General features: G+C 37.6%; 1 protein-coding gene across 1 annotated transcript; it reads left to right on the top strand.

Annotated features, from left to right (window-relative positions):
• The first annotated feature begins 14,377 nt into the window (after nucleotides 1-14,377).
• Nucleotides 14,378-16,797, top strand: LOC115447468 (adenosine deaminase 2). The gene has a single exon (XM_030174511.2). It carries the CDS (start codon nucleotides 14,559-14,561, stop codon nucleotides 16,071-16,073), a length of 1,515 nt encoding a protein of 504 aa, XP_030030371.1. The 5' UTR covers nucleotides 14,378-14,558; the 3' UTR covers nucleotides 16,074-16,797.
• The last annotated feature ends 3,070 nt before the right edge of the window (nucleotides 16,798-19,867 follow it).

Genomic DNA, 19,867 nt, shown 5'->3' with positions numbered 1-19,867 from the left:
AACAAATAATTGTAATTCCTTCGTGCATAATGGAGAAAAACACTGAAATTAAAAATTGGATGGAAAACAAAGTGTTTCACGTTTATCACAAAGGGGAATGAACTCTACAACATTCAGCTCGACTGAGCGAAGTTTCGACGTCCTAATGGACTTATCTGGTTTGCTAAAGTCCTCAGCTGAAACCGCCGGTAAAGTTTACAGAAGCTTTGACTGTTTAGAGATTACCATTAACAAAGCTTTTAGATTAAGTTGCGTGGTTTTTGTGTTACGAAGAAGCTGTCTGGTTTTGTCTTTAGATGCGTTTGTTTTACCTAGTAGGCATCCTAGAAAATCGTCATGAATCAATTTCATTATCTGTTTAAGAGTACGATAATAGCAATTAAACTGGAAGATATTATAAAGGGTCATGTTGATATTGCGTTACTAAATGAAACCAGATACTCGTCTTCACCTTTGCTGACATTGTGCCAAAAATCATCCAATAATAACGAATATTTTCACCAAAAATCCTGTTTTTAGTTTTCTGATTATTTTACCGTTTTGTAGTTTAATACGATTATGGCGTGTGCGTGAGTGTATTTCTGACGGAAAGTATGATGTTGCCGTAGCAACGAATCCTTTTAAAGTAGTAGTAGTAGTAGTGGCATTAGGCGTAAAATTAAAATTACTTTTTATTAACATTTGTGTTTTGTTCGAAACCTACACTTTTTTATTTTTCATCTACGGCTCAAGTAACTTATTGTACCTAAATTATTTCCACGGAGATAAGAATATGGTTTCATTTAGTAACGCGATGTCAAAATGACCCTGTATTAATTTCTTTGATAGGTAACTTTTGATTATTGGCAAATCAGGCCCTATAAATTACTTTTCGATAGTTTCTAATGTTTATACTTCAAGAAGTATATATTGTACCGACTACAACTCTTGTACTATATTCTTTTTGTGGAATCTTTTAAATGACCTCATATTTATGTACCTCTAATATTATTCTAGCTCTAAGTCTTCCGAGTTCGCTGGATGCGGGCCGCTTCCAATAGGGCGATCTGGAAATCTTTAGGGGAGGCCCATGTACAGCAGTGGGCATCCTGCGGCTGATAATGATGAAGCTTTCCGAAAATTATAAAATAAAATTAAATGAAGTGGATTCGTTATTTTTCAATCAGATTACTAAAGATTAAAGATTCTCTTCCCTCTTTAATTCTTATTTCCATAAAATTGTCATCAGGGGTGTTGGGTCCATATAACCCGATCCCTGCCTGCTTCTCCTTATGTAGAATCTAAATATCATGAGAACGATTTGCAAACCACATTCATGCATATTAGTAATAAATAATAATAATAATAATAATAAAAACAGAAAAATCCGAAATCACATTGCCCAACCCGGGTTTCAAACCTGAGAACTCTGTGCGGTGTCTTACTACTCAATACAACTACGCCACTAAGATAATGATTAATTAAAAGATTATATTATATTCCAACACTAGCTTTTGCCCGCGGTTCCGCCCGCGTTATAAAGTTTTTCAGGCTAAAGTTTTCCGTTATAAAAGTAGTAGTTTCCCGGGAGCCTCTCAAACTGTCTCCATACCAAATTTCATCTTAATACGTTGGGTAGTTTTTGAGTTTAACACGTTCAGGCAGACAGATGCAGCGGGGGACTTTTGTTTTTATAATATATTTTTTAGAACTTTTTAAGAGGAATAATCCCGTCATACATCATTGTTGCATAACTTTAATCGTTTACGCAGCGCACGCAACGGAAGCTCTCAAAACTAATAATTTTTCCCCGTTTTTGCAACATGTTTCATTACTGCTCCGCTCCGATTGGTCATAGCGTGATGATATATAGCCTATAGCACTCCAGGAACAAAGGGCTATCCAACACAAAAAAGATTTTTTCAGTTCAAACACGGTAGTTCCTGAGATTAGCCATTACTGCTCCGATCCTATTAGTCATAGCGTGATGATATATAGCCTATAGCACTCCAGGAACAAAGTGCTATCCAACACAAAAATATTTTTTCAGTTCGATCTGATAGTTCCTGAGATTAGCCATTACTGCTCCGCTCCTATTGGTCATAGCGTGATGATATATACCCCATAGTACTCCACGAACAAAGAACTATCCAACACAAAAATATTTTTTCAGTTTGAACCGGTAGTTCCTGAGATTAGCCATTACTGCTCCGCTCCTTTTGGTCATAGCGTGATGATATATAGCCTATAGCACTACACTAATAAAGAGCTATCCAACACAAAAAAAAAAATTTCAGTTCGAACCGGTAGTTCCTGAGATTAGTCATTACTGCTCCGCTCCTATTGGTCATAGCGTGATGATATATAGCCTATAGTACTACACTAATAAAGAGCTATCCAACACAAAAAGAATTTTTCAGTTCGAACCGGTAGTTCCTGAGATTAGTCATTACTGCTCCGCTCCTATTGGTCATAGCGTGATGATATATAGCCTATAGCACTCCACGAACAAAGGGCTATCCAACACAAAAAGAATTTTTCAGTTTGGACCGGTAGTTCCTGAGATTAGCCATTACTGCCCCGCTCCTATTGGGTATAGCGTGATAATATATAGCCTATAGCACTCCATGAACAAAGGGCTATCCAACGCAAAAAGAATTTTTCAATTTGGACTGGTAGTTCCTGAGATTAGCGCGTTCAAACAAACAAACAAACAAACAAACAAACAAACTCTTCAGCTTTATATAATAGTATATAGATTCGCTGTATTTGAGAAATCCAATGTATTTTTTTTTTGCTTTAAGGCTTCGCAGTTCAAGTCCAATGAGGTTGTTCTACTGAAATAAAAAAAAAACGCAGCCTGTATATATCCATACTAGCTTTTGCTTGCGGCTCCGCCCGCGTTATAAAGTTTTTCAAGCTAAAGTTTTCCGTTATAAAAATAGTAGTTTCCCGGGAGCCTATGTTCTTCCCAGGGTCTCAAACTGTCTCCATACCAAATTTCATCTTAATACGTTGGGTAGTTTTTGAGTTTAACACGTAACAGACAGATGCAGCGGGGGTTTGTTATATTATTTAGAACTTTTTAAGTGAAACAATCCCGTCATACATCATTGTTGCATAACTTTAACCGTTTACGCAGCGCAGGCAACGGAAGCTCTCAAAACTCATAATTTTCCCCGTTTTTGCAACATGTTTCATTACTGCTCCGCTCCTATTGGTCATAGCGTGATGATATATAGCCTATAGCACTCCAGGAACAAAGGGCTATCCAACACAAAAAAGATTTTTTCAGTTCAAACCGGTAGTTCCTGAGATTAGCCATTACTGCTCCGCTCCTATTGGTCATAGCGTGATGATATATAGCTTATAGCGGTCCACAAATAAAGGGCTATCCAACACAAAACGAATTTTTTGGTTGAAACCGGTAGTTCCTAAGATTAGCCATTACTGCTCCGCTTCTATTGGTCATAGCGTGATGATATATAACTTTGAGCACTCTACAAAGAAAGGACTATTCAACACAAAAATATGTTTTCAGTTCGAATCGGTAGTTCCTGAGATTAGCCATTACTGCTCCGCTCCTATTGGGTATAGCGTGATGATATATAGCCTATAGCACTCCACGAACAAAGGGCTATCCAACGCAAAAAGAATTTTTCAGTTTGGACCGGTAGTTCCTGAGATTAGCCATTACTGCCCCGCTCCTATTGGGTATAGTGTGATGATATATAGCCTATAGCACTCCACGAACAAAGGGCTATCCAACGCAAAAAGAATTTTTCAGTTTGGACCGGTAATTCCTGAGATTAGCCATTACTGCCCCGCTCCTATTGGGTATAGCGTGATGATATATAGCCTATAGCACTCCACGAACAAAGGGCTATCCAACGTAAAAAGAATTTTTCGGTTTGGACCGGTAGTTCCTGAGATTAGCGCGTTCAAACAAACAAACAAACAAACAAACTCTTCAGCTTTATATAATACTACTAGCCTATTTTATATCTATATCAATATACTAGCTTTTGCTCGCGGCTCCGCCCGCGTTATAAAAGTTTTTCAAGCTAAAGTTTTCCGTTATAAAAATAATAGTTTCCCGGGAGCCTATGTTCTTCCCAGGGTCTCAAACTGTCTCCATACCAAATTTCATCTTAATACGTTGGGTAGTTTTTGAGTTTAACACGTAACAGACAGATGCAGCGGGGGACTTTTGTTATATTATTTAGAACTTTTTAAGTGAAACAATCCCGTCATACATCATTGTTGCATAACTTTAACCGTTTACGCAGCGCAGGCAACGGAAGCTCTCAAAACTCATAATTTTCCCCGTTTTTGCAACATGTTTCATTACTGCTCCGCTCCTATTGGTCATAGCGTGATGATATATAGCCTATAGCACTCCAGGAACAAAGGGCTATCCAACACAAAAAGATTTTTTCAGTTCAAACCGGTAGTTCCTGAGATTAGCCATTACTGCTCCGCTCCTATTGGTATAGCGTGATGATATATAGCTTATAGCGGTCCACAAATAAAGGGCTATCCAACACAAAACGAATTTTTTGGTTGAAACCGGTAGTTCCTAAGATTAGCCATTACTGCTCCGCTCCTATTGATCATAGCGTGATGATATATAACTTTGAGCACTCCACAAACAAAGGACTATTCAACACAAAAATATGTTTTCAGTTCGAATCGGTAGTTCCTGAGATTAGCCATTACTGCTCCGCTCCTATTGGGTATAGCGTGATGATATATAGCCTATAGCACTCCACGAACAAAGGGCTATCCAACGCAAAAAGAATTTTCCAGTTTGGACCGGTAGTTCCTGAGATTAGCCATTACTGCCCCGCTCCTATTGGGTATAGCGTGATGATATATAGCCTATAGCACTCCACGAACAAAGGGCTATCCAACGCAAAAAGAATTTTTCAGTTTGGACCGGTAGTTCCTGAGATTAGCGCGTTCAAACAAACAAACAAACAAACAAACAAACAAACAAACAAACAAACAAACAAACAAACAAACTCTTCAGCTTTATATAATAGTATAGATAGATAAGTTGTAATGTTGTTGTAAATTTTCATCACATAAAATCGTTCCTCAAATAATGATGGCGCTAGTATCGCTGTAACTACATCAAGTGCGAGTTGTGAAGTGTTGGTCACTCGTAACATTTGGTACTCGAGTAGCCATCGTACAAAGGCGTATTAGCAAATTGCACTAGATGGCGCTGTTACAATTGTTTCAATGTTTCGTTTAGTTGCAGTTGAACTCCTTCAATTAATGACTCATTTGACTTCTCGATACGAATGAATCGATGAATAGTTGGAAAACATTTTAAGGCATTTTTGCATTTATGGAAAGCTGATTCCCAGGAAAATGATACATAAATGCTCACGCTCTTTTAACGCATACAGAATAACTGAGAAGTGACTGTCATTTTAAGTTGTTAATAATAGTAATAACATTGAAAAGGCAGTGGGCGTCCGTAAGAGTAAAAACATGAGTAAAATGAAGTGAATCATTAAATACAGAGAATATAAAACTATTATTTCGTTTTCAAATGTTATGACTAAAATAACTTGAAATTCAAACCTTTGCATCCTCCCACTCCCTACTACCCTCTCCAAAGAAAACTGCTGTTCTATAAGTACTTATTACCTTAAACGCCGCGAAGGATTCAAATTCGACAAAAGAACCAGTAACATTAGTTCATTTAAATTAAACTATTTTAGGAATTTTATCGCGGGAGAAAAGTAAAATATTAAAACCGCGACAAAATTGGTAAAATAGTTTAATTTAAATGTCTAACATTTGCGTAAACTTAAGAAAACATAAGTTCAATTTTTTTTTAATTTCTGTGAGTAATAAAAATGTAAATTGTCTATTATAAATTATATTATCTACCTATTTTTTTTTTGCGTTTGTCTGAACGTTTCCCTTCTTGCGGGTCAGGGGCCGTCTATAGCCGGGGGCTCGTGGCATTTCGCCGTCATGCTTCCCTGGTTACGCCAATAGCAGGCCAACCCAAAAGTTCTGTCTACAAAATAGAAATCAGTAACCTTGAGTGTTTAATGTCGCTACGAAATCATGACCTGTTTCACGTATGGTGTGATAATATCGCACGATAGCATTACGACATATTGAAAATGAATGAGAAAATGCGAAAGATTGTTGACCAATGTTATTGCTGTTGGAAAAAACTGTTTAGTGCGCCGCTTTTTCTGTCAATAACATTTATAGATTAGTAGCTGCTTGATTTTAAAAAATCTTGCACGTGTCGAACGATGGTCTTTTGGGGTGTCTGTTCTGCTTGGCGGCTCATGTCTACCCGAAGAGAGCCGTTCATATGCTCCAAAGATGCAGATTCTGGTTAACGCGGGATGATACGGTAGCAATCTTAACTATTCACTGATACATTAATCTCTTTTTACTTTTATTGTTTTAAGCTCAGGCATGATAGAGTACAATGTGTTTCGAAATAATAGTTCACTCCGTAAATAAATAAATTACTACTTATACATACACATCACACCTTTATCCCCGAGGGAGAGGCGATACTGGTGCCATTTTTCGATGTACGTATTCCGTCCTATGATGTGGTAGGCAGCCTATCGCCATATCGGGCACAAAATCCTAACTCCAGGCTGATACTGAGTAGAAAACTCAATATCACTTTGCCCAACCCAGGAATGGACGGATGACCTCATAAAAGTCGTAGGAGGTTGCTGGATGCGGGCTGCTTACAATAGGTCGACTTGGACATTTTTGGGGGAGGCCCATGTTCATCAGTGGACATCCTGCGGCTGATGGTGGTGATGATGTTGAACCCAGACATCGAAACAGAGAGCATATGGCTCACTGATGTCAAATAGCTTCCCTAAAGGAAAATAATAATAAGGAATAAGTGAGGGCCTCCCATACCGGTAGCGCAGCGTTGCACTGCCATCTGCAAGGTGTATAGACGACTTGATAGGTCGCAGGAACAAGCTGGATACAGGCCCCTTTGGCAGGTCTGTCTGGAATTCTTTAAGGGACGCGTATGTTCAGCAGTGCTTATGTGGCTGATGAGGATCTCAGAAACTCTAACCCATCAAATCAACAGTATATGGCATTTCAAGACAGTTCCTTAGTTTATTGGCAATATAAACTATAGGCTATGATGAATTCCCGGTTTCGTTTATCAGTTCGATAATTTTTTAAAATATGACTGAGATTGCGCTGTTTTACTGAAACTTCCATTGAATAGTATTTTGAAGAAATATAAATAACATACATTTTATGGCTTTCATAAAATGTTTTATTTTTATTTATACACTAGCTGACCCGGCGAACTTCGTACCGCCTAACAGTCAATAAGTGTCGTGTTACCTTTTAGGTGAACTAATTTAGGCTTTGATGAACGTAATACAATGATACAAAATAATAGAAATATAAAAGTATTTTATTATGATGAATGAAGAACCGATGATGATGGCCTTGAATCTGTGAAGTCAAAGCCATAGTTATAGTTAGATTTACAAACACTTTTATTTTCAAATAATAACATGCCATTTTTATTTTAGAGACAAATACAGAAATCTAACAAACTACATTCCAGATTTTTTTTACAATCATAGAAAATAAAGTTTTTAACGTAAATTACCTTAAATGTCGGATTATATCTGTGTTCTTCGATAATTTCCGCCCCAAATGAAGTCATTTGGAAACAGACATTGTATTTTTGAGTGTTCGCTAGAAAATGTCGTGATTCTAGTGTGTCGTCATAAAGCAGGAAACACAATGGCTCTGGTGGCGGGACCAATAATGGCAATTTCACTTTACCACTAAGGCAGCACAAACCAGGCGTTTCACCAGCAAACTTCAATGCGCCACAATGCTGGCAAACAACGTCCATTGGACCAATGCAAACTAAACGATGCAAGCTGTAGTCGATGGTGCAATCATATAGAAACGCTGCTCGATTCAAATCAATACTTGAACCATTTCTTCTTGCACTTTGAAGATTATTCCTCTGTTCATCTGAACGATAAGCTCGATTTCTCGTTTCTAACCTAGCCGTTTCACGGGCTGCCTCTCTTTGCTCTTGTGTTTGAGAAGCACGAATTAAGGCCCTTCTTTGCTCCATACTAACGCGGCGCTCTTCTCGTGCAATTTCTCGTTCTTCATCAGATAATTGACTCGCGATATTCCGTTGCCTAATTGCATTACGGCTCCGCTGGGAAAGATTAGATCTTCTAGGACGCGGCATTGTTTTAATAGTAATACTGAATATGCATTCGCACAAAACCACATAAAATCACCAAATATAATAACCAAAGAGAATTATAAATAATAACAGTGCCTGAACTTTCGAGACATAGACAATAGCTTGTCAAGAAAAATCATAGACAACCTATAAAAAGACATTTACACTTTTGTTAACCTGTAGAATAAATCTTAGGTATTATTCTGAGCTATTTTATTTTTCTCTATTTGTCTATACACTTCTATTCGAGATGGAAATAAATTTCTGAACGCACACATGAATAGTTGTTACAGTATTTGACAGGATTGGACAACAAATGTTTGACATGTAATAAACAAAAATGAGCATTTATTGAAATGATTAAGTAAGTATTATTACACATATCGAGTTTTCATTGTTTTTAAGATGTATTCTGCTATTCGGGCGGAGACAAATCCAACGAATCAATAACCATGAAAATTGGTTCAGCAGATCTCGAGTTATAAGTGTTGTAACAAACCCGTCTTTGTTTTATATATATAGATAATTTATTGCAAAGTCCATTCTGGTAGCATTAGTACAAGCCTTAATGACTTCTCAATGTTATCTACTAACAAATAATTGTAATTCCTTCGTGCATAATGGAGAAAAACACTGAAATTAAAAATTGGATGGAAAACAAAGTGTTTCACGTTTATCACAAAGGGGAATGAACTCTACAACATTCAGCTCGACTGAGCGAAGTTTCGACGTCCTAATGGACTTATCTGGTTTGCTAAAGTCCTCAGCTGAAACCGCCGGTAAAGTTTACAGAAGCTTTGACTGTTTAGAGATTACCATTAACAAAGCTTTTAGATTAAGTTGCGTGGTTTTTGTGTTACGAAGAAGCTGTCTGGTTTTGTCTTTAGATGCGTTTGTTTTACCTAGTAGGCATCCTAGAAAATCGTCATGAATCAATTTCATTATCTGTTTAAGAGTACGATAATAGCAATTAAACTGGAAGATATTATAAAGGGTCATGTTGATATTGCGTTACTAAATGAAACCAGATACTCGTCTTCACCTTTGCTGACATTGTGCCAAAAATCATCCAATAATAACGAATATTTTCACCAAAAATCCTGTTTTTAGTTTTCTGATTATTTTACCGTTTTGTAGTTTAATACGATTATGGCGTGTGCGTGAGTGTATTTCTGACGGAAAGTATGATGTTGCCGTAGCAACGAATCCTTTTAAAGTAGTAGTAGTAGTAGTGGCATTAGGCGTAAAATTAAAATTACTTTTTATTAACATTTGTGTTTTGTTCGAAACCTACACTTTTTTATTTTTCATCTACGGCTCAAGTAACTTATTGTACCTAAATTATTTCCACGGAGATAAGAATATGGTTTCATTTAGTAACGCGATGTCAAAATGACCCTGTATTAATTTCTTTGATAGGTAACTTTTGATTATTGGCAAATCAGGCCCTATAAATTACTTTTCGATAGTTTCTAATGTTTATACTTCAAGAAGTATATATTGTACCGACTACAACTCTTGTACTATATTCTTTTTGTGGAATCTTTTAAATGACCTCATATTTATGTACCTCTAATATTATTCTAGCTCTAAGTCTTCCGAGTTCGCTGGATGCGGGCCGCTTCCAATAGGGCGATCTGGAAATCTTTAGGGGAGGCCCATGTACAGCAGTGGGCATCCTGCGGCTGATAATGATGAAGCTTTCCGAAAATTATAAAATAAAATTAAATGAAGTGGATTCGTTATTTTTTCAATCAGATTACTAAAGATTAAAGATTCTCTTCCCTCTTTAATTCTTATTTCCATAAAATTGTCATCAGGGGTGTTGGGTCCATATAACCCGATCCCTGCCTGCTTCTCCTTATGTAGAATCTAAATATCATGAGAACGATTTGCAAACCACATTCATGCATATTAGTAATAAATAATAATAATAATAATAATAAAAACAGAAAAATCCGAAATCACATTGCCCAACCCGGGTTTCAAACCTGAGAACTCTGTGCGGTGTCTTACTACTCAATACAACTACGCCACTAAGATAATGATTAATTAAAAGATTATATTATATTCCAACACTAGCTTTTGCCCGCGGTTCCGCCCGCGTTATAAAGTTTTTCAGGCTAAAGTTTTCCGTTATAAAAGTAGTAGTTTCCCGGGAGCCTCTCAAACTGTCTCCATACCAAATTTCATCTTAATACGTTGGGTAGTTTTTGAGTTTAACACGTTCAGGCAGACAGATGCAGCGGGGGACTTTTGTTTTATAATATATTTTTTAGAACTTTTTAAGAGGAATAATCCCGTCATACATCATTGTTGCATAACTTTAATCGTTTACGCAGCGCACGCAACGGAAGCTCTCAAAACTAATAATTTTTCCCCGTTTTTGCAACATGTTTCATTACTGCTCCGCTCCGATTGGTCATAGCGTGATGATATATAGCCTATAGCACTCCAGGAACAAAGGGCTATCCAACACAAAAAGATTTTTTCAGTTCAAACACGGTAGTTCCTGAGATTAGCCATTACTGCTCCGATCCTATTAGTCATAGCGTGATGATATATAGCCTATAGCACTCCAGGAACAAAGTGCTATCCAACACAAAAATTTTTCAGTTCGATCTGTTAGTTCCTGAGATTAGCCATTACTGCTCCGCTCCTATTGGTCATAGCGTGATGATATATACCCCATAGTACTCCACGAACAAAGAACTATCCAACACAAAAATATTTTTTTCAGTTTGAACCGGTAGTTCCTGAGATTAGCCATTACTGCTCCGCTCCTTTTGGTCATAGCGTGATGATATATAGCCTATAGCACTACACTAATAAAGAGCTATCCAACACAAAAAAAAAAAATTTCAGTTCGAACCGGTAGTTCCTGAGATTAGTCATTACTGCTCCGCTCCTATTGGTCATAGCGTGATGATATATAGCCTATAGTACTACACTAATAAAGAGCTATCCAACACAAAAAGAATTTTTCAGTTCGAACCGGTAGTTCCTGAGATTAGTCATTACTGCTCCGCTCCTATTGGTCATAGCGTGATGATATATAGCCTATAGCACTCCACGAACAAAGGGCTATCCAACACAAAAAGAATTTTTCAGTTTGGACCGGTAGTTCCTGAGATTAGCCATTACTGCCCCGCTCCTATTGGGTATAGCGTGATAATATATAGCCTATAGCACTCCATGAACAAAGGGCTATCCAACGCAAAAAGAATTTTTCAATTTGGACTGGTAGTTCCTGAGATTAGCGCGTTCAAACAAACAAACAAACAAACAAACAAACAAACTCTTCAGCTTTATATAATAGTATATAGATTCGCTGTATTTGAGAAATCCAATGTATTTTTTTTTTGCTTTAAGGCTTCGCAGTTCAAGTCCAATGAGGTTGTTCTACTGAAATAAAATAAAAACGCAGCCTGTATATATCCATACTAGCTTTTGCTTGCGGCTCCGCCCGCGTTATAAAGTTTTTCAAGCTAAAGTTTTCCGTTATAAAAATAGTAGTTTCCCGGGAGCCTATGTTCTTCCCAGGGTCTCAAACTGTCTCCATACCAAATTTCATCTTAATACGTTGGGTAGTTTTTGAGTTTAACACGTAACAGACAGATGCAGCGGGGGACTTTTGTTATATTATTTAGAACTTTTTAAGTGAAACAATCCCGTCATACATCATTGTTGCATAACTTTAACCGTTTACGCAGCGCAGGCAACGGAAGCTCTCAAAACTCATAATTTTCCCCGTTTTTGCAACATGTTTCATTACTGCTCCGCTCCTATTGGTCATAGCGTGATGATATATAGCCTATAGCACTCCAGGAACAAAGGGCTATCCAACACAAAAAGATTTTTTTCAGTTCAAACCGGTAGTTCCTGAGATTAGCCATTACTGCTCCGCTCCTATTGGTCATAGCGTGATGATATATAGCTTATAGCGGTCCACAAATAAAGGGCTATCCAACACAAAACGAATTTTTTGGTTGAAACCGGTAGTTCCTAAGATTAGCCATTACTGCTCCGCTTCTATTGGTCATAGCGTGATGATATATAACTTTGAGCACTCTACAAAGAAAGGACTATTCAACACAAAAATATGTTTTCAGTTCGAATCGGTAGTTCCTGAGATTAGCCATTACTGCTCCGCTCCTATTGGGTATAGCGTGATGATATATAGCCTATAGCACTCCACGAACAAAGGGCTATCCAACGCAAAAGAATTTTTCAGTTTGGACCGGTAGTTCCTGAGATTAGCAATTACTGCACCGCTCCTATTGTGTATAGTGTGATGATATATAGCCTATAGCACTCCACGAACAAAGGGCTATCCAACGCAAAAAGAATTTTTCAGTTTGGACCGGTAATTCCTGAGATTAGCCATTACTGCCCCGCTCCTATTGGGTATAGCGTGATGATATATAGCCTATAGCACTCCACGAACAAAGGGCTATCCAACGTAAAAAGAATTTTTCGGTTTGGACCGGTAGTTCCTGAGATTAGCGCGTTCAAACAAACAAACAAACAAACAAACTCTTCAGCTTTATATAATACTACTAGCCTATTTTATATCTATATCAATATACTAGCTTTTGCTCGCGGCTCCGCCCGCGTTATAAAGTTTTTCAAGCTAAAGTTTTCCGTTATAAAAATAATAGTTTCCCGGGAGCCTATGTTCTTCCCAGGGTCTCAAACTGTCTCCATACCAAATTTCATCTTAATACGTTGGGTAGTTTTTGAGTTTAACACGTAACAGACAGATGCAGCGGGGGACTTTGTTATATTATTTAGAACTTTTTAAGTGAAACAATCCCGTCATACATCATTGTTGCATAACTTTAACCGTTTACGCAGCGCAGGCAACGGAAGCTCTCAAAACTCATAATTTTCCCCGTTTTTGCAACATGTTTCATTACTGCTCCGCTCCTATTGGTCATAGCGTGATGATATATAGCCTATAGCACTCCAGGAACAAAGGGCTATCCAACACAAAAAGATTTTTTTCAGTTCAAACCGGTAGTTCCTGAGATTAGCCATTACTGCTCCGCTCCTATTGGTATAGCGTGATGATATATAGCTTATAGCGGTCCACAAATAAAGGGCTATCCAACACAAAACGAATTTTTTGGTTGAAACCGGTAGTTCCTAAGATTAGCCATTACTGCTCCGCTCCTATTGATCATAGCGTGATGATATATAACTTTGAGCACTCCACAAACAAAGGACTATTCAACACAAAAATATGTTTTCAGTTCGAATCGGTAGTTCCTGAGATTAGCCATTACTGCTCCGCTCCTATTGGGTATAGCGTGATGATATATAGCCTATAGCACTCCACGAACAAAGGGCTATCCAACGCAAAAAGAATTTTCCAGTTTGGACCGGTAGTTCCTGAGATTAGCCATTACTGCCCCGCTCCTATTGGGTATAGCGTGATGATATATAGCCTATAGCACTCCACGAACAAAGGGCTATCCAACGCAAAAAGAATTTTTCAGTTTGGACCGGTAGTTCCTGAGATTAGCGCGTTCAAACAAACAAACAAACAAACAAACAAACAAACAAACAAACAAACTCTTCAGCTTTATATAATAGTATAGATTATGTATGAATTTGATATAAGTACCTACTCGTACTGCTGACAGCTGGAGTTTAAGTTGTTACATCTCTGCCTATACTTTTAGGATACAGGTGTGTATATATAATATAACTCTGTTTGTTAAGATTTCGCGGCTAAGCCACTAAACAATTTTTAATAAAATTTTCTATGGAGTTAGCTTAAGGCCCAAAAAAGATACAAGATTTTTTTTTTATTATGTAATATATTTTGTCACGTAAGAATTCTATGCGGGCGACGACCTGAGCAAAAGTTAATAATATTGGGTTAATGATTATTATGGGATATAGTCATAAAAATCAATATATTTACATCAGATATAGCTACAAAGAAATTATGATCATAGTTTGATATCATTATGCAATACAATTGTTCATTTTCATACTTTTAAGATCAAATCATTTTATCAAATATTATTATTTTTCACTGCCTATACACGCCATAAAAACAATTAACATTAAAGTGAGTAACAACTACATAAAAATATACAACTGCAGTAACATCATTATGCATTCATATCATTGAAAAGTCCCTTTGTGACGCGTTTGCTTGTGACCTTCCGTCAAATCACGTCTTAAAATAAAATCCTAAGTTAACTTCACACAGGCTTATATATACGAATGATTACCGCACTCACAAGCCAGTAGTAGTGTCTGAGACGCCTTCCTGACAGCCGGCGTGCCCTACCGATACCCCGCAGTGATTGTAAACATGATACAAATCACACTTTACATTGCTCTATTTGTTATCAAATCAATTGACGGTAGAACAATAGATCAATACAGCCATAGAAGAGAACAACTGATACAGGAAGAAATAGCTTCATCTCTCGGTGGCAGAATAGTTTTGAACAATGAAGAGAAAACAGCGAACGGTATACTCATGTATTGGAAGAATAAGGAGATTGACGAATCATTCCATAATCCTGCGTACTTTAACTTCTCAAGACATTATTTCACCTACAAAAAGTACATGGAGACTTCGAAGGTTTATCAGATTGTTCGAAAAATGCCCAAAGGTGCGGCTCTACATGTCCACAGCTCCGCGATGCTGCACGAGGACAATTTGCTGCAGCTGACGTATGAAGACCACTTATACGCTTGTTACACTAACAATGATTTAAGCCTACGCTTCTCAGACACCGTTCCCGTCCGACCTTGTCCAGTTAAATGGTCACTGCTCACTGAACTCAGAAATGCTTCCGGTGACGTCACAGCATTCGATCAGGAACTCAAAAAACATTTAACTATGTACACGGAGAATGTTAAAGATTTCGATAGTGATATCAATAATGTTTGGAAAAGATTCAATCAAGTGTATACAGTAGTTAAATCGTTGATTGGATACAGGCCGGTGCGAGAGAAGTTCTTCTATGCGGCCTTGAAGAATTTCTACAATGATAATGTTATGTATGTCGAGATAAGAAGCGGACTGCACCAATTGCATGAATTAAATGGGACGTTGCACGATAAAATGTATTTAGCGCAGTTATATAGAGACGTTGCAAGTAAATTCAAAGAAGACTATCCAGATTTTCAAGGAGTGAAATTGATTATGACCAGGCATCGGACGGTAGACTTAAATCAATTGCGAGAAGCGCTCGATGTCGCTCGGCAACTTAAACGCGACATGCCTAAAATGTTCGCTGGGTTTGATCTAGTTGGCCAAGAGGACTTAGGGAAACCTCTAATTGACTTTCTACCAGAGCTGACTAAGGCCAAAAACGAAATGGACTTCTTCTTCCACGGCGGGGAGACAAACTGGTACGGAACGCCAACTGATGAAAATTTATTCGATGCTATTCTTCTAGGAGCTAAGAGGATAGGGCACGCCTATGCATTAGTGAAGCATCCAAGTCTTCTAGTGTCAGTGAAGCAAAAAGACATTGCCTTGGAAGTGAATGTGATATCAAACGCTGTGTTAGCGTTGGTGCGTGATGTGAGGAACCATCCATTAGCTACATACTTGGCTTTGGGTCTACCAGTGGTGTTATCAAGTGATGATCCAGGATCGTGGGGGGCTGCCCCACTCTCCCACGACTTTTACGTCGCCTTTGTCGCTGTTGCCAGTAAGCATGCAGATTTAAGAATGTTAAAGCAACTCGCAATAAATTCCATAAGATATAGCGCTTTGAATGAAAATGAAAAAATACAATCGTTTAAAATGTTCAACCATCATTGGAATAGGTTTATTAAAGATATTATAAAACACGATAAACAAAGATAAAATGGTCAGTAATTTATTAATTTATAACTAAGATAGCATCCGTTATGGATGTTAAATATAATTTTCCAGTTTACATTTTAACCTCATTTAATTATAATTTATATTTTAGGTATATTCATATTTAGTTTACGGAGTAACCAATTATTAATACGTAAACAGTACTAAATCTACTAATATTTCTTAAAGATAGTCACGATTTAGTTAACTTGTTTCATAGTTCCTATTACGAAAAATATTATTTGTGAATTAATGGGAATAAAGACTTGTAAGATATATTAAATTAAAATAATTTCTTGCGTAAAAATATGTTTTCATTTTCCTATATGTCAATAAGTAAAGTTCCTTTATACATTTTACATTGGATTTTAAACCTGGCATCTATATTAAACTTATATTATATTTCATATCATGTGTATGTCTCGGATGTAGGCAGTACCTATGAATACTCATCAATTTAGAATAGGTTATCTTGATATTCACTAACCTATAGGCGTTACCTATCAAACCTATTTTTCCAACAAAAATGTCATTTAATATTTGTAATAATATCATCACTCGAAATCACAAATGTTTATTTATCATCTTGTTATGAAGAGTTACATTAACGTCAGAGATAGAACATATAGATTTACGACTCGCGACCTATGGCCTATATATTAGCTACTAGCTTTCGCCTACTGCTCCGCCTTGCTTATAGCACCTACTGCACCTGCTTAGAGCACACACACACCATCACGCATTTATCCTTGAAGGGGTATGCAGAGGTGCAACCACGGCACCCAATTTTCGCCGAGTGTGTTCCGTCCCAGGATGTGATAGGGGGCGAGCCTATCGCCATATCGGGTACAAATTCCAGACTCCGGGCTGATATTGAGCAGAAAAACCCAACTATCACTTTGCCCGACTCTTGAACCCAGGACCTCAGAGCGCTGCCGTACCGCGCATGCAGTACAACTACGCCACCAAGGCAGTCTGCTTATAGCACCCAGTACTATCTATCTATCTAATCAGCCCGTATCCACCGACTGCTGCATATAGGCCTCTTCTTTGTTACGTCACTCCTTTCTATCTTGTGCGAGTCTAAGCCACTGCTTTCCGACATACCGCGCGAGGTCATCTGCCCATCGGCTGGTGGGCAGACTCTACTCCATCCTTTGGCAGCCGAATCTCTGCCGGAGATTCTTAGCACCTTCTGCCCCGCAGGGGACTGAGGGCCGTAGTATATTGGTGTGATCCATTATAAAGAAGGAAATTTGGCCGTAAAACGCCATGCCGGCCAGTGCGTCTTGGCGAGTTTTTCTCCCTGCCACGTTAGCCTGTGTGGAGCAGTACTGATGTAGTTGACACTTCGACACTGCTCGCTACGGAAGTATCACTCAGGAGTATCTATTAATAAAATTCAAAATCGGCTTAATAGTTCCTGAGATAGGCGCGTAACAAACAAACAAACTCTTCTGCTTTATATAATGATACAGATTAGTATATTGAATTTAGGTTAAACCATTCCAATATAACAACGTGGCATTTGGACTACTATTACGCTGAGGTCCTGAGTTGGAATCCTCGATCCAAAAATAATTGTGACTGGGTTTTTCCATCTTAAAAATTACTCAGCCGCAGCTCGGAGTCAGGAAGTTGGTGGTGTAATACCCGTGTCATGTGCCTGATCGCTCTCCGGTCATGTCGGATAGCTCTCTCGCCGGATTATAAGAGCGAAGGAACAGAGAGTGACCTGTGTATTGCGCACACACTTGTGCTCTACAATATCTCCTGCGTATCTGGCAGACCTCCGTTAAAATTGGCCGCTATTGCCGAAATTAGACTAGGAGGGGATTCATTCATTTGTTGCTTACGGTCTGCTCGCTTAAAATAACTTTCTCAGTAAAATCCCATCTTAACTCCTCTTTAAATAAATCTATCTTATATTTTAATCTAGGATATGTTCTCTATTTGTGCGTCAAATTTTATCGGATTGCGTACATTGGTCTACGTTTACTTGTTACTAACAACATCTTTTCAAACTTTCGCATCTTATGTTCTTACTAAATTATATAAATGCAAATATTCATGAAAATGTTTGGATGTTCGATAGAAGTAAACGCAGTAATTGCTGAACGGATTTGGATGATATTTGACACAAGGATAGACCATTTCCTGGATCACCATATAGGTTATTATTATTGCTTCCGTGAGGAATATTCAAACCTTTTATCAGATTTTTAGACAGATGGCGCTGATTTTATACATATGATTATGGATCGCTGCAGTAATTTTAAGGATTTCTGGTGCGGGAACAAAGGCAAAGCTACGAGCAATGTTTATAATGTTAACGTCCACCAGTAAATTACTTACAAATCTAAAATAACATAAAACAATCTATTTAACTAATAACCTATTTATTTTGAAATCGTGAAAAGTAAACACCAGTGAATGCGAACGTATGGTGACCATGGTCTGGAAATTACGACCAAGCTTCTTAAGTAAATTAAAAACAAAATACTGTCGGATTGAGAACCACCTCCTTTTCTTGAAGTCGGTTCAAAACCTATTGTTATCGGCGTTTATTGTTTATGGCATTGTGCTTGTGTTCTTGTTGTTACATCATGTTGTGATTAGAGGTTATCATGTTTCATAGTTTACAAACACTGACACGTTCATACCCGAAAGGGTAGGCAGGAACGGAACTAAAGCACACGTTTCACAATTTCATAGTTTTATATCAGTATATTTACAAACCAAATAGCTTTATATGTGTCTGTATTATTACAAAGCTCACAGTATGATATATTTCATTTCCGCCCGGATAGCGACTACCTTACACAAGGTGTTACAACCCGCCATAGTGGCCCACGTAAGTGTGTCGCGTTCCGAGATCATTCTGTGTATATCCAGTTCCAATAGGACGGCATAATTGAGTCGACTGCCCATGGGTAATCATCTCTCGTTAGTCGACGTTCTATTGGACCCCACTCCGCTTACCATCAGGTGTAATGAGGTCTCATGCTGTGCACGAAAAAATAATGTTTTTTTTTGTATTTACTATTGGTCAATGCAGGATTGTACTAAGAGGAGTTTATTCGCTATTATCACGAAAATGCTGATTTATTTAAAATTGAAGATCATTATGATGTACAATAATTTACATAATGTATTTATCACGTTTGTTAAATGATCATTAGCGTGTTAAATCATTTAAACTTCCTCGTAATTGCAATTGCATTTGTTAGAATAACTAAGTTTCCACGTGTATTATTATAATCTATGTATAAATATAGTTATACTAGATTTGCTCGCGACAACGTCCACGTGAGAGTTTTCCGGGATAAATGTCCCGCTATATACTTCCCCGGGACAGAACATAGGCTATGTCTTTACCAATTAATAATGTACCTAGTTGTTATTTTATTTATTTATTTAAATAGCACTACCACACCACACATATTATCTTATTGCTCAATTTAAATTAAAGAACATGTATTAGCAGATATGCATGGCAATTTAATTTAAACATATAAATTTACAAACTTAATATGAAATTTGTAACAGTAATTTGAGACTAGGTTCGAATCCCGGGGTCAGACAAATTGATATAAGGTTTTTTGGGCTATCAGCCCGGAAATTGGGTACTTCCCCTGACGCTATTCATCGTAGTGTGCGTGTGACTCATGCTGTTCACGCACACTGTAAGCGACTAGGGAATGTATGGGGGGCGTCTTCGCGGACGAAAATATCTACATAAAAGGCTGAATTGTTTTTGATATTAATAACATGTATAAAACTCTTCTTTGTTAATT

Source organism: Manduca sexta, chromosome 9, assembly GCF_014839805.1.
Source record: "Manduca sexta isolate Smith_Timp_Sample1 chromosome 9, JHU_Msex_v1.0, whole genome shotgun sequence".
Lineage (NCBI taxonomy): Eukaryota > Metazoa > Arthropoda > Insecta > Lepidoptera > Sphingidae > Manduca > Manduca sexta.
The sequence above is the reverse complement of the archived record's forward strand: the minus strand, read 5'-3'. Positions and strand labels throughout refer to the sequence as shown.

Excerpts from the sequence above, each read along its gene's own strand:
- LOC115447468 (XM_030174511.2), top strand. The coding sequence starts at position 14,559 with ATGATACAAATCACACTTTACATTGCTCTATTTGTTATCAAATCAATT.